This window comes from Enoplosus armatus, chromosome 5, assembly GCF_043641665.1.
Source record: "Enoplosus armatus isolate fEnoArm2 chromosome 5, fEnoArm2.hap1, whole genome shotgun sequence".
Taxonomy (NCBI): domain Eukaryota; kingdom Metazoa; phylum Chordata; class Actinopteri; order Centrarchiformes; family Enoplosidae; genus Enoplosus; species Enoplosus armatus.
In genome coordinates this window covers 24,966,858-24,983,141 of record NC_092184.1, presented here as the reverse complement: position 1 = coordinate 24,983,141, position 16,284 = coordinate 24,966,858, and the positions used below count along the sequence as shown (strand labels likewise).

The following is a 16,284-nucleotide window of genomic DNA, read 5'->3' as shown; positions in this document are numbered from 1 at the left end:
CAAACATCATCTCTGCGCTCACATTTAAACATGAAGCAAAGAAAGCAGCTGTTGTTGAACGGCATCATCTTATAGGTGAGTATGTGTCAGTTCTCACCCTCCGTGTGAATGTCTTTAAGAGAGGTATTCAATCCAAACTGCTCAAGCAGAGTAAGACTACAACATGCAACAATCAATTAAATCCACTAACATCATCCTATAAAATATTCAGAAGTGTAACAGTTGAATTAATCCTGTTGTGTGAGAATTAATATTATAGGAAGAACCTCTTTGTTTTCCAGATGTGCAGTCTGTTTGCGGTCCTGTTTCAACTAGACTTGACAGATGTGTCCCTGATGTGGGAAGCTGCAAATGTTCTCACACGTCTTACGACTCATTTCCAACCATCACCGCAGAGGAATACATAACACCAAATGCAACGCTGGAGGCAAAACTGCCACAACGATAAAGTGATGCACAGTGTTTACACACTTTCTCCATAACAAATAAAAACTGCAGCAGTTATCATGTTCAAATGTATTTCACAGCCGGTGGAGGACTTTAATCAAGGAAGGTATGTCTTTGGAAAAACAATATAGGTTATTGGATTTGGGGATGTATTTTTATAAATTAAAGACATTTGTGACACGATCAGCACTTCACACAGGAAATATAGAATAACTCGTAAAAAGTTGCAGAGTGGATCGAATGCCATACTCCATGTTTATATCACGATGTAATCATTGATATCAGCCACATACACACCAACACTGTCCTTCGGTTATGCTGCTGTTGTGTGAAAATGGCTTCAGGGAGCTTTTATAAATCAGGATCATTGTAAGTGTCCTAGGAATACAAACAACACACACACAAACACCGTAAATTTAAATCTCTAAGCATTTCCACGTTACTGGAGCATCTAGTTCAGGCTGCGCCCCCACAAAAACAAACACACACAAACTCACTGTTTTATTGTTGGTCTCTCTCCAATATGAGGCTATAAGCGGTGGCCAGTTTTATGTCTTTTAATTAGTACACTGTCACCATAGCAGCATCCAGCTGGCGAACAACTACCCCCCAACACACATACATAAACAATGGCCCAGGTAGAAAATAAAGAAGAGAAGGACTGTGTTTAGAGAGGAAAATGTGCTACAGAAAGTCACATGGCAGGGTGTCGACCACAGGCCTTCATTATGACGGGTAAACAGTGTGTGTGTGTGTGTGTGTGTGTGTGTGTGTGTACCTGAAATTAGGTGCAGAGGCCCATTCCAGAGCGAGGCAGGCCAAGTCCACGGCAGCATACACCAACAGGAAGAAAATGGTCACAATGCTGGCGATGGTGTTGAGCTTCCCCGAAAACAGCACCAGCTAGACAGAAAGAAGCAAACAAAGGAAGAGGGAGAGAAAGAAAGAAGGAAAGAGGGAAAACAGCGAGGGGATTAACATTCACAGCAACACGTCGTTCCAAAGTCACACAGAAGACAACATTTTTGTGCCTTTTTCAAATAACCTTTTCCAGCACCCACCCACTTCCCACGCCCAAAAAAACGTACCTCGAAAATATTAAGTCAAGCACATGATTTGCATGTTCATGTGCTTTTTGAGTGAAAATAAGATTTATAAGCAACTGACATAGTTTAACTCACTGTCATCTACCTTCAAATGGAAAGAGGCAACGCAAGCTCAAATGTCTTTAATGGCGCTATGTGGGAGACATAAGACCTCTTCTTTAACTTGAAGACGTTTAAAGCTGCTCTGTTTTTCTACAAAAAAGTTAAGAATTCAGAAAATGACATCAACTCTTCCAGCATTCATTAACATGCAAATGTATTGGAAAGACACTGTGGAAGACAGCAATGCTGTTACTCTGCTGTATCCCAGCCATCCAGTACTGAATGCGCTCATTGAATCCGAATCCTTTCTAATCCCTTTTTGTAAGTAACTAAGTAATAAATAATAAAAACTTTAAAATCAGATGAGCCGCTGAAGATATAAAATGCCTGCTACCTGAATGTTTTGTACGTTGCTCTTTAATAAAAAAGCGTGGCGAGAAATAAAAGGTTCAATAATAGACTTGTTAACCTCTGAGCTTAACGAATCGGGGTATTTTGCCAACTGTGAACCAAATCTAAAATAACCGGCTATCAGATCACAACCTTAGCTACCGACGAGGAATGGCAGAAACCCAGGATTGTCCCTTTGTTTGTACAAATAAAAACATATGCCATCAAAATAATTTGAAAAATGTTAAATTAGGGCGTTAGGCAAGCTGTTCAAGGCTGGAGGTTCCACACTTTTTTCTAGTCAAGGATCCCCAGACAATTGAGCATGAGTCCATTTTGGTCCCAAGAAACCTTATGAAGATTTTCTGCCGTTGATATGATTATCTGTCTGCACTGTAGTTGAGAGGTGGCACCGAGGACAGATTTGACCAACATCTAGGGAGCAAGACCCTGTTAAAATTAAACCACAGGTGGTCCCCAGGCTCCATTTTGGGAGCCACTGATTGAGGCTAATGTTCAGTTTTAATTAAGATGGTATCTAGGCTTCTGTTCAGCTGCATGCACTCAGCTACGTTAGCTACGGCAGCTATGTGACAGCCGAGTCGAGTTTCATTTAGAATTCTCTGTGCCTGAATTGGAGGGAGAGTCGTACATCTAATAATACTGACAGCACATGAAGGTATGAGGTTCACCCTCCCTCGCTGACTGTAGAGTAGTAGGTGACTCCTAATAGAGGAGGGAAATGATGACCCCATTATAAGTACTGCTCCCTGTCATGTTCTCTGACATCCGAATGTGTGAACAGGGCTGTGTGTAACTCACTGCAGATGTGAAAGCCAAGACTGAAAGCAGTGAGAGCAGCACCTCGCTATAATAACCACAATTATGGTCACATTTATAATGTAGAAACAGATGTTTGGGTCAACATAGTACAATTTAGTATTTTAAAGTGCAATAAGCTGTAAACACAGCATGGACATACAGGATCATCACCTTGTAAAGTTGTTTTGGTGAACTTACTTTAGCATACATCAGGCAGACACAGAGCAACATTAGCATCTCGAGTCTGGCCACCAGACACATTTAAGTCCAACTTTCACCCTCCTTTTAGCTCTGGTTTGGTGTGCATCAAGTCCAGAGGGAAACTGGATTTATTTGCTGTTTGGTGCTTGTCAGGTAGTGTACAGTGGGTTTATCAAAGCTTTTGCACTGAGAACAGCTGTCTGATGCTACTAGAAACAAGGTTGATGAGAGTGAGTGAACTAAAACAGTAAAATGTACGAGCAGGAAAGCAAAAACAAATCTAAAAGAAGCTAAAGAGTCGAGAGAAAATTCTCTTAAAGTGAACCTTTCTCATCATATTATCATTATTATTACGTCATTTGATCCACTGTTAAAATAAAAACATTGGTTGGTGCAGCTTTAAAGATTTAAGGAACTGTAGTAGTTTCAAGGCAATCACATATTTGTGATCTTAATCTATAATAAGTGTGCTTTCTTCATCAGTATGCGAGCTGCTGAGACTGATTGCTCAGAACAAGGAGGTAACTACTGTACTGTCGCTAGGAACAAACACAGAGTAGTCTTTCTCTCCAATTATCATGTGTTTTAATATTGGCCGCTGAGAAACTCCGCTGGAGTTGAAGTATACTTTCTTGCATGCAAGGGCATATCATTGGTATTTATGGAGGGGAGAAAGTAGCAACTCTGTGATCACTAACTTTGTGACCATGAAGCAGAAGTAAACTGAAGGGGAGAAAGAGGAGAGAAGGTAATGATGGGGAATTGAGATTAATGATGTCGCATTATTGACAGGCGGTCAGAAAGAGAGAGAAAATGATGAACCGAGGGAGCAATGAGGATGGAGAGGAGGAGAGCGAAAGAAGAAGAGTGGAAAAGATAGATGGAAAGAAGAGAGGAAAGAGGAAGAAAGATGAGTGAAAAAGAGAAAGTGGGTAAGAGAGCATCTCTGACCTCTGGCAGTCAAAGTCAGTGGGTGTCTCTCCAGCGCTCCCCTGGGATCCGGCTCTAACAGAGCATTAATTAGCCATTAACTCAGACACAGGCCAGCATGGACAACTGCTGTCACGGCACACAAAGTGCATGTGAGATATGTGTGTGTGTGTGTGTGTGTGTGTGTGTGTGTGTGTGTGTGTGTGCGCACTCACACACACTAAATCTCTCCTGGGTATGTTTTTGTGTGGCGATTTGAAAGACTGTTTTTACTGGAAAGCAGTGTGCATAAATTGCCATAAATTTGGTTGAAATAAGTGGACTCACACAGACACTTTTATTAAATAAAAAGAACTGAGTGGAAGCAGCTGAGTAATGCTTTGGACTACAAAGCCATTGCTTTTCCAGAAATGTCTCCAGGTTACAGGTGACAATTGGACAGTGCTTGCTTAAGCGTGTGTTTGGGTTCAGATGCAGCATGGCTAATGAAGCCAGTAAATAAATATGTTTATACATATATAACAATTTCAAGTAATCAAGAACCTTGTGTGTGTGTATGATCAATAAACTGATTTTTGGTGATTACTGTAGCCCAAAATGACATGAAAGTTAGCTCATATTTTTTGACCATTCTATTTGATTTGTTATTTTGGGATAAAAGTCAGCTGTAAAAGATATATCTGTTTAAAGAACTTACTGCTAATCATGATGTGTAATACTTTCCGGTTACAGTAAATTCCCCTAAGGAATTCCCTGAACATGGGCGAGTTCAAGTGAGGGTAAGACAGAGCATGAGATCAACAGGCAGCTTGGTGCTGCATCAGCGGCAATGCGGATGCTGCACTACACTGTGCCAGTCAACCTATATTCCAACCCTCAGCTTTAGTCATGAACTTCAGGCAATGACCAAAAGAATGAGATCACGGTTACAAATGGCCAAAAGGCATTTTCTTTGCTGGGTGGCTGGGCTTAGAAGTCAGGAAGGAGGTGGTTCGAGCATGTTACGTATTCCATCTGGTCTGGGAATGCCACAGGATCTCCTAGGAAGACATGGAGGAAGTGGCTAAGAAGAAGCACATATAGGCTACTTTGCTTACCCTCCTGCCAAAGCAACCTGGACCCCAGATGACCAGCAGAAACATGGATGGATGGTTGTGAGAGGCAATTCAGTAGTGACCCAAAGAAAATGAACAGGGCCAAACTTCCCTTCACATCATACAGTGTCTAATGGACCTTCACCCTAACAAGGGCCTCTGTTTAAGGCTTGAGCTCAAAACAGTGGTTTTGAATTGGACTGTTTTTGTGCATGGGTTGGTACAAATGGAAAGCATTGTTATAGCTGCATTTGCATTAATTCTTGCAATCACAAAATTGTAAATTCTTGGAGGGACAATTTCAATATCATCATATGCAATGTCCATCTTTTCCATTTTCATCACACCTATCCAGCCGTATCCTTTTCAAACTTCTCTTTTACCTTTTTCTGTTTTCCTTCTTCTTGTTCTTGTAGTCCACTTATATTCCCTTTACTTAAAAGTCCAGTAAAAGAAAGCCTTGGCTCATGCCCTCCCCCTCCCCCTCCTTCTTTCCTTTGAATCCTGCAGTGTGTGAGAGCTCGAGGCGAGATTACAATCAGACTTTTGTCATCAGCGAATCATTCAAATGGTGGAGGAAGAGAGAAAGACGAAGAGAGAGTCAATGATCTCTGATGGCGGCAGCGGTGCAGCTAACGATTTCCATCTAATTGCTCCTCCTCCACTTCTGGAAAGTGGCGAGGGATGGGAAAAAAAGAGGACTAGAGAGGGACAGAGTGAGAGAAAGAGAGCGCAAATGATGACAAGCCATTCAGCCTTTAACACTCACCTCTGATAATGATGATAGTCAGGCCTATTTGCTCTAAAGATCCTCCTCCTCCTCCTCCTCCTCCTCCTCTTTGTCTCTCTATCCCCACCCTCCTCCTCTTTGCCAACATTTTCTCCTCAGTCTAAACTGACTTCTTTCCCCCACTTAGGAGACACAACAGAAGAGAAAAAACACTACAGGCTAATTTTGTAGTGGCAAAAAGTGACAGTTAGTTCCGTTCAGCTGTTCTAATACTACGGTATTCCTGGTTTCTGTACTCCTATACAATGCATATTTGACCACAGCACACCTTGTAGCCCTAACTTTGCTTGTAACTACAACAAATGGGTGTGAATTAAAACTATCCATCCATCTTCAGCCACTCATCCTGAGCTGGGTCATGGCGACAACAGGCTGAGGAAGGTAGTAAGACTTCCCTCTTCCCAGCAACGTTTTCCAGCTTCAACTGGGGGATCCCGAGGCATTCCCAAGCCAGATGAGTGTTCTGGGTTGTGATCTTCTACCAGCGACTCTACACCGACCTCCCGCCAGTTGTCTGAGCTCCTTACCCTATCTCTAAAGGTGAGCCCGGCCATCCTATCAAGGCCGCCTGTATCCACAATCTCATTACTTTAGTCATTACCCAAAGCTCATGACCATAGGTTAAATTGAATTCAACTGTATTATGTAGTACCAAATCATAACAGAAGTTACCTCAGGGCACTTTTCATATAGAGCAGGTCAACACCGTACTCTTTATAATATCATTTACAGAGACCCAACAGTTCCCCAAGACACTTGACCTCGTTCACTTGGAGCAGCAACTCACTCCCAACCCGGAGGGAGAAATCCACCATTTCCAGCAGAGAACAACGACTTGGAGGTGCTGACTCTCATCACAACCGATTAAAACTAGCGGGACCTAAATGCGCCCGATAGTCAAGAATAACCTTCTGACATGGCAGTAACCTTCCAGAAATTTGGGAGTAATTCAAATCTGAACTACTAACTAAATATAAAGGGATATTCAGTCTCGTTTTGATCAGTATCTCTAAAATTAAACCATTTCTGTCTGCTGATGACTTGGAGAAGATTATTCATGCCTTCATTTCATCCCATCTTGATTATTGGAACTCTCAATATTCAGTAGCACTCAGTAAAAAAGCACTAAATTGTCTTCAATTGGTCCCAAATGCAGCTGTTGGCTTTTAACTGGAACGGTTAGAACAGAACACATTACCACAATTTTATCCTCCCATTGCTTCCAGAATTCTACATGCTATATTTCTGACCAACTAAGTCCTTATGTACAAGGGTGCTCACTGAGGTCAGCGGAAAAAGGTACTCTCACAGTTCCTAAATCTAGATTAGGAACTAAGGGTGACCATACATTTGCTGTCATGGCACTTAAAATGTGGTTCACAATCCTAATCACTACTTCTGGATTTTCTTTTAAACGCCAGCTAGAAAACACACATTTTAAACTGTCTTTTAAGGCTGCATTCAGACCAAATCAGGCGTTGCGGCGATTAGCACAGGGTTGTGCGCCGGTGTGGGAGCTCTGGAGCTCCAATGTCAGGATGCATTTCTCCAAAAGTTTAATCCGTTTCAACTTTTTTTTTCGGCACCCCCCCTCACCGCCACAGCCTAAACTGACTACCCACATTCAAATGAATGGGAGGACTAGCGTTTTAGCTGCAACGCCTGATTTGGTCTGAATGCATCTGTATTGCATTTCTTGATGTAGAAGCACAAAATGTAGGCACCACGTAGCTGCATCAAGAAAATGTCGACCACTGAATCGATAAAAAATACAACGCGATGCAGTTTTAGATGCAGAAAAGGGAAAACAGCCCCTTTACCTTTTGAAAGATCTGTCTGGTGGCAAACAGAATTAAATTGTTTGTTTCAGTTATTCATACTTTCCTGGGAAACTCATTGAAAACCAGTAAACCCAAGAGACTTCAGTGGTCATGGAGCACTTTTCTGGAACGCATTAGTCAACAAAATGAATGACTTCAAGCATTATTTGTTCAAGGCAAACACACAAACTTAAGGAACATTATGACAGGTTTGCGTGGATGCAGACTGAGCAGTTACAGGAAACAAAGACATTAAACTGCCTAACCTGATCAGGTTTCTCCTCTGAACGAATCAGCTCTGTTTGAGGGAAGAATTCTCTCGAGTGAAACAGGAGGACTTTCTGATCTTCCTGTCTGAGGAAAGTTTCTAAGACGAGACTTCAAAATCCAAACAACAGGAGCTTGGGCTGATTTTGTCCCACTACCTAGCCAGCCTTGCATCTGTTATCCAGAAATAATAGTAGCTTGTTTGATGCTTCTTTTCCTTCCTTTTGTACTGAGATTCATTGCTCCCGTAGCTCAGCTGGAACTTATCGATTTCAGTAAAATATTTAAAACAAAGTCTAAGCCAGTGTTGTATCTGTATTCATGACCCTTGAAGCTCTATATTTTTAGGCCCATTGATCGCACTACAGCACAACAAATAACTGAATACAATTATTGAGACTTAAAAACTTAAAAGACCACTTTGGTCTAATTTAATTTAATAGAGCCAGCTAGTGAACGTTGCCCCAATTCAAAGAAAATGAGTCTGAAATTTGGACAAAATGTGGAGCTGAGGGGAGAAAACATGATTTCTAAGCCCCGTTTCTCTTCAGACAACACTTAAATGAATACGTTAAATTGTCTTTACACCACATCAGCTCAAAATAAAATAACTTTTATTTCATATGTCATCTGGCAATACATTGGAGATGTGATGCCTTAACTGCTGGGATTTCCCTTATTAATGATTACTCCCAGTTACTTTTGTCAACTATCAAATGTCTTTATTGACTATCTCCATCATTCTGCATTTGTTCATCACCACTAACCTGCACAAGGAACCAGGAGATGAGCACAGAGACCCAGGGGTTACCACTGTGCGACGTCTTCTTAGCTGGAGATAGCACCTTACCTACAGGGATGAAAAGAGACCTTGGTGAAAAAAACCCACAAACTTTAGCGAATTATTGGCATGAAAATTACACTTAATATTCTCTAGCAGCATCTTCCCTACAAAAATGTCAGCATTTACCTTTAAAACCCAAATCAGAGAAACCCTGGATGGAAATCAGAATCAGAAATACTTTATTGATCCCTGGGGGGAAATTGTACGGTTTAAATCAAAGAAATCAAAGAAAGAATGTATAAAATTAATTACCTTCCTTGGGTTTAATGGGGACATTTCTACCAACACTGGAAAATGTGGCGTAACTGAAATAACAGGTGAACAATCCTTGTCGATCTGATGTCACTCAGAGAGATGCCTGTTCACTTGTTAATACTTGCACAAGTTCACACTTGCACCGTTTAACTTGAGCTCCTCTATTGACACCTCCTCCTCACTGCTATTCTTGACTTATGACACATCAACGCAGCCCACTCATTCATTTCAAAGAGACCACAGTGTTGACGTAGCGGACGCAGACACAGAAAGCTCAGGTAATAAAGTTGAACTTGGCTTAACTTAAGATCCATCACAATGTGGTGATGGCATCTGGCAACACACTGCACTGGCCAATCAAATACATGCAAGCGCACATTCTTTAGAATGGGACCACTGCGTTGGCTCCAGCAAAACAAAAACAAAAAAAACAAAGAAAAAGCAGGGTGGGCTGACAAAAAAGCTGAACGCATCATCCCACAAGTTCAAATGATTGTCGCCCTGCACAACGCCCCCCCTCCAACGCATTCCATTGCATATTTATAACACGGTGCTATTTTCAGTCTGAACGCCCACTAATACAATTACTCAGCTGTTAATAAGCCACCTCAGAAGATGTGCACTACAGTTAAAACATGAGCTAACCCTTGTTATATGCCTGGACCTGCTTGAAGTTGAAGGGAAAGTTCCAACAGCTTCATCTTGAGGCCATGGTAACTTAGAGTGCATTAAAACACATGAATTGTGTCCCTGTTTCTCTCATAATTCATTTTCCTATGGAAAAAGATGGATGGGAATTTCTAATGTTAATGACATTTAAGCAAAAATGTACGTTATTAACTGCACATCTAGTCAGGAAAGAAGAGAGAGCAACAGAGAGGGAAAGTGAGTGGGCGGGCGAGACAGCGAGGGAGACAAACTAAGCTGACACTGAATACCTTATAGGGCTGTATGGGTTTTTTTTCATATATGACATTTCATCTCATGACAATGACATTTGTGTTGAATCCTGGGGCAGCTCTGTACAGCAGAGGTGACGCATCAAGAATGAAAGACAGACACAAAAAAAAGACATGTCAATAAAAGGACAAGAAGAGCAACTCAAAAGGGAGAAGACTGGAGGTGGGGAGGTGACCGTTGGTGGAGGGGGAATCCAACTTTAAGACTAAATTTCACAGCTGATAAAGGATTGAAATTAAATTAGTGAGACTTTAAAGTCAAATCAATGCGGCTAAGAGGAGTATCCTGAGTGATGGAGAGGACGGAGACAGGCAGGACAGAGGTGAAGGAGTTCGAGATTAGCGAGTTATAGAGAAGAAAGAAATGGAAGATGTGTGGGATCAGAACAAACTGTGTGTGTGAGTTGGAAAATTGACGCATCCATCACTCCGTTTGCACAGGACAGTGGCAAGGTTAAGCTGTGAGCAGCATGCATGAACGGCAACAACAAGAACTCCACACACACTCATGCACATACAGTGTGGTCACACTAACTGTGTCACAAGAACGTTACACATTTACGGTTCCACAGTCGTTGACTCTTAATTAAACAGATTAATCTTTGCGTTAACCCTTTGGCTGTCGGCGGACAGACAGCTGAACAAGCGTCATCAGCCTCTGCTCCGTCTGATCACTCCACACTAATACAGTCATTTACCTCCCCAGACACACGCGCACGCACGGCTACACACGCAGACAGAAACAGGACAAATCAATTTGCAATAGACTTAACAAAGGAGCAGCGGATGGGATAAGGAAGTTGCTCACAGTCATTAATAATGACAAAGCAGCAGGCAGCGTGGATTCACACAGAGAGACAGAGGCTGTGTTCGAAATCGCATACTAAACATACTACTCATACTAAGTATCATTGGGTGTGTACTGCGTTCCAACTGCATAGTATGTGGATTTTGTGTACGCGAGAAATACCCGGATGTATACTAGATTAGCAAGAATCTCTGAGTTTGCGACATGAGCTTACTGGACATACTCAACCGCCCCACGATGCATTGTGTCTCTTCAGACTGTGCAATGGCGGTAAAATAATTGTGAATGACGGAGAGTGAACGTTAAACAGAAGCTAGGACAGGACATTAAGGTACAGTTGAGAGGAAAAACACGAGAGGTCACATATATAATGAACTGCGGAAGAAAGATTTAGCACTAAAATATTCAAGAATTTGAATTTGGTTTAAAAATTATACTGGTAAATATTAAATGTAATGGAAGAGGTTACAGTGATTTACATTTGTGATAAACAGTTTTCATTCAACTGTTGCTGGGACTGCTCATGTGATCGATACGGTCATGTGATGCAGAGAAGATGAATGGGAATAACATGAAATAGTTTGTGCAACATATCAAAACCATTTGAAGATGGGGCAAAAAGCCTGCTATCATCACTCGGCCTTCCTGATCTCTCTCCAAAAACTCTCACGTCTTTGTAGTCTAAACGTAATGCATTAAACAAATAGGGATTTAAAGCATTCACGGCACTCTTGGCTGTACACACTAAAAAGCAGTTGTGTGAAGAATGAAAAAAGAAAATCAAAGTGTGGCGAAGGAGCTTTGGTGCATGTCGCTCTCCATCTCTCTCTCCTCTTATTGCCTGTCACCCTCCTCAAAAAATACTTACCTTAAAAAAGAAGTGCGCAAAAATGTGAATATATTATTATATTCAGCCTTATTCTTGTCTAAACTTGCTGGTGAGATTCACACTTCAGGAAGTCCGAGAGATCAGAGTCAATCATCTTCATAAGTAGAAAATACTGTACCAAATGTAAGTTTAATATCGGTGGTATTTCACATATGATGTGACTCAAACTGTGTCATAAAATATGAATTAATGAATCACACCACTTCTGCAAGAAAAGTACATTGAAGAAAATTCTTGAAACACACTAATTTGCGCTGGAAGCCAGAGGTATTAAAGGATAGGTTCAGATTTGTTCAAGTCTATCTTAATGAGGACTGTTGACCTTTTACTGGCTGTATGATGGTGGGGTATAAATTAAATTATTGGCTCACTGAGATGATTGATGATGATTTTGTCAAACTTCAATAGGAAAAACATTGTTTCTAAAAACGTTCATTTAAACTTTGAATGATGTAGTAAACATACAAAATAGGTCTATTTTACTTTGAAACGTCATCAGTGCTGCTCGTCTCAGTCCCAAAGCCCAGCTGCCTCTCTCCCTCAACAAGAACTCCAACAGCAGTTTCAGAGGACTTTCCTCCCCAGGAGGAAATGGTTGTGTTACCTACCAAACAAGTCGTCCCTGGCCAGGGCGTAGAGGATGCGTGAGGCTCCGATGAGGTTGCTCATGGCAGCGGAGAGAGTGGAGGAATACACCCCGACGGTGACAAAGGGGTGCCAGATGTTGATGTCTCGGAGGAAGCTGTAATCCCTCTGAAGCAGGACGCTGTAAAGGTTTGGAGAAAACAATTCAAGAGATTACTATAACAACTCCACATGGACATTTGGTTCTGGCCTTCACTACGAACCAAGTACCGAGAAAACCATTCATTTTCTTTCTGTTCATGGCATCTTTAGTTTCATTTGATAGTTTTAGGTAGAAATACACAAAAGATGGGGGAAAAGATGAGGTAATATGTGGAAACATGGCTCAGCCAACTGAGCAACAAAGACACAAACAGAAAACAAAACTAATCATGAATAAACAGACCGTGATAACCCATCCGGGGCTAGTAGTAATATTTGACTTTGACTTGAACTTTCATCCTTAGTTGAAATGGAGATGGATCTGTTTGATTCATCTGAGTAAATCCCTTCTGCTGATAAAGACCATGCGATAGTTGAAAGCTCCAGAGGTAAGTGTGCTATGATTTGGGATTGTTTTGCCAAACTAAGTGTAGTATAGTTCTATTTCTTTATTTATAGTTATTATCTTAAATAATTTCAAATTTCAAAGACGTTTACTGTTTTCTATTACTGTCAGCGATGATAATAAAGTTTATTGTTAAACTGTAAAATAAAAATATATATATATATATAATAAAAAAGAGATGACAGCCACGCTAGGGTCTCCAAGACACTGCACTTAGGCACAGCGGTGCTTTGTGCTAAATGCTAACGTCACAATGACAATGCTAACATGCTGATGTTTGGACTGTACAATGTTTACCATGTCCACCATCTTAGTTTAGCGTGTTAGCATGCTAACATTCACTAATTGGCACTAAATTTGGTGATAAACTAAAGTGGTGGACTCACTAACTTTTCATATCACACAGCACTGACGTTCTTATATTTCATTATAGATATCGGTATCTGCCTCAATATTCCAGGATACTGTAGGTGGAGCTCTGAACCGAAAGCACAAGAGCAGTTTCGGGTATTCAGGTATACTGTAACTCCCAGTACCTACCGTGTTTTACTTTGCTGTAGGTTGTCATTCACTTCTAATGGGAATAAAGAAGAGAAACAGAAGAACAAACCTACATCTACTACTACAAACTAGCTTTGAAAATGCACCAGACGCCCATCATCTTTATAGCCATTTGATTACATTCATATAAGGAGATCAAAATCAAGTGGTCCGAAAGGCTGTGTGTCATCTCAAACTCATTTGTTCTGGGGGACGAAACTTGTCCAATTGAAAAGAACGATTGAAGAGAAGTGATGATTACTCTGCCAGGGTGCCTAATGATGAGATCCTGGAATAAGGGGCTCACTCCAGCGAATGTGTGTGTGTGTGTGTTTGCGCAGGAGATGCTGCACTAGACGTGAAGAAAGAGAGAGATCAGAGAGTACAAAAACCACAGCAGGGTGTGCATGATTGCGGCCTGCCCCCCCACCTCTTTTCAATATAACACAGCAAGAGAGAGGAAAATTAGAGTTCAAAGTATTTCTTTCTCTCTCTCTCTCTCTCCTGATCCATCTCAATCTCTCTTTGTGTTTCAACACACACACACACACACACACATCCAATCCATCTATTCCCCTCCCTCATCACCTCCATCTCCCTCATCATGATGTTTTTAAAACCCATTCAAGGGTTTTTTTCTTGCTTCTCTGTCTCAATCCTCTCCTCTCTCGTTTTATTTCTACCAGTCTTCATGCTCTCCTTCTCTCCCTCTGTCTCTCTCTCTCTGTCTCTCCCTCTGTCTCTCTCTCTGTCTCTCTCTCTGTCTCTCTCTCTCTCTCTTAATTAAGAGTCTCATCACGTTTTCTTTCAGGTCCAGTGGTTTTAATACTTATTATCATGGCCCTGTTAAGTATTGTTCACTCCATCCAAAGATCTGAGCACACTATTATTTCACATGGAGCCCGAGAGGCAGGCAGCGCGCACGCCCACACACACACACACACACACACACACACACACACACACACACACAGGCTTTTGCATTACCACAAATCAACTTAACAAAGGTTCTGCAGTGAAGTTAACATCACCCTCGAAATTAGGAAATGCCAACTACTTTGTTTATTTGGCATGTGTGTGTGTGTGTGTGTGTGTGTTTGCGTGCATGTGTGTGCCGTTGGCACTGCAGTGAAAAGTTTATGAACCATCGCTTTAATCAGACTCTCTGACATATTCATAACACCAAAAAACTGTTCAATGGTCTGATACACAGGCACAAGCTTGGAGGGGAGTCTCAGTGTGTTCGCTGCACAAAAAAATGAAGAATCATGCAAAAAAAAAAAAACCCTAAGCATGATGATGAGGAGTGTGTGTGTGTGTGTGTGTGTGTGTGTGTGTGTGTGTGTGTGAGTGTGTGTGTGTGTGAGAGAGAGAGGTGAGTGATGATGTGGGTCAAAACTTATAGGCTGATTATTAATTTCTGTGACGTGCAGCAGGAGCAAAATAAATCTCGAAAAAAGCTTGACATTTCCAAACTGGCTCTCAAAAACAAAGGTGCTGCAAACTGGGTGACAGCGATGACAAATGGTGTGTGTGTGTGTGAGTGTGTGAGAGCGAAAGGGAGGTTGTTCATGTGTTGTTGTTCATGTGTTGGGTCATAATAGAATGAACAACTATATGTATTCTGTGTTTTATAATTTTGTTTCCTCCAAAACTGTGTATTCATTATCAAGAGAGTACTGCTTAAATGTGACTGTGTGTGTGTGTGTGTGTGTGTGTGTGTGTGGCCTGTATAGTAGTTATTGATCAGATCATCTAGCTGAAATGAGCTCTGCCATTCAAATAAAAGGGGAGAACAAAGGCAGCGAGGGAGCGAGTGACAGATTAAAGGAGCTTGTTTAGAGAAGAGGAGGAAACAAAGCTAAACGACTAAAAGGAGCCCGCAGAGATTGTTCGGCCGATTGTTCTCGCTCCTCCCCGCCCGCTCCATCCTTCAGCTCATTTGTTTACCACTTTTATTCATGCCCTCATTTGTTTATTCATGCGCATTCATCTTTTAATCCATCATTTCATGTGTTTGTGCTTCTGATAATTCACCAGCGCTTTGGTCGAACATTATGGATTAATTACCCGCGATGAAAAATGAAGCGCTGTGAAGGAGTGTGTGTCTAGGTATATTATAACACCAGCATAAAAATATTTAAAAAAAGAATAAATTCTCATCACAAACGGTGCTTATTCTGCTGTGATCCTGGTCGTCTCCGCTCTCAGAGGGCGAGGTCACTCCTCATCAGGACTAACATAACGATTCAGGATCATCTAGTTTAATGATCCTGAAGAAAAAGGCTTCAGAATGTCCAATAAATGCTCAAGTGGGATCATAGCTAGTTACTGAGATGGCTCTGGCTTATGGCTAACATCACGGTTATGCTCATTGCACCATTATGTGGCCATTTGTGTCTCTGCAATATGAACATGATGGTCCTGTAAGTCAATACTCCGACTCTCTGTAGAATTCAAAGATGAATCCCTCTTATGAGTCTCTCCGTCAAGGACAGCATTTATTTTTACTGCATTTTTCTTTTGCCCTTCTCTCCCTGTTTGCAAACGGGGATGTTTTTAGATAAAAGCTGACGGTAGTAGTAGTAGTAGTAGTAGTAGTAGTAGTAGTAGTAGTAGTCAGTAGAAGGCAGTCATTATTTGCACTCTTACATTGAAAAACTTGCCAAGCTGCACTGATCAATACTTTCTATATTAAAAGGGAATTAAATGAGTGTGTGATGTGAAAGGGGTCGTTCATGGTGCAAAACTCACAGAGAATTATCGCCCACTTCTGCACCTCTACGATGCTTTTTAGCCAACTTTAGCTGATTGTTTTGGTTTTTCCAGCCCAACGAATTCTGCTCTTATCAACCCTTTTTCCAGCAGCAGCAGGCAGCTGTTTCCCC

The 16,284-nt window shown here is 41.4% G+C and overlaps 1 protein-coding gene across 1 annotated transcript in view; it reads right to left on the bottom strand.

Annotated features, from left to right (window-relative positions):
• LOC139285544 (solute carrier family 12 member 9) overlaps positions 1-16,284 on the bottom strand; it is a 52,220-nt gene that overhangs the window by 17,506 nt on the left and 18,430 nt on the right. Inside the window, exons 7-9 of the mRNA XM_070906115.1 lie at positions 12,273-12,430; positions 8,677-8,759; positions 1,226-1,350 (exon numbers count right to left, since the gene is read on the bottom strand). Coding sequence (XP_070762216.1) covers positions 1,226-1,350; positions 8,677-8,759; positions 12,273-12,430 — 366 coding nt within the window. The remainder of the gene's footprint in view (positions 1-1,225; positions 1,351-8,676; positions 8,760-12,272; positions 12,431-16,284) is intronic.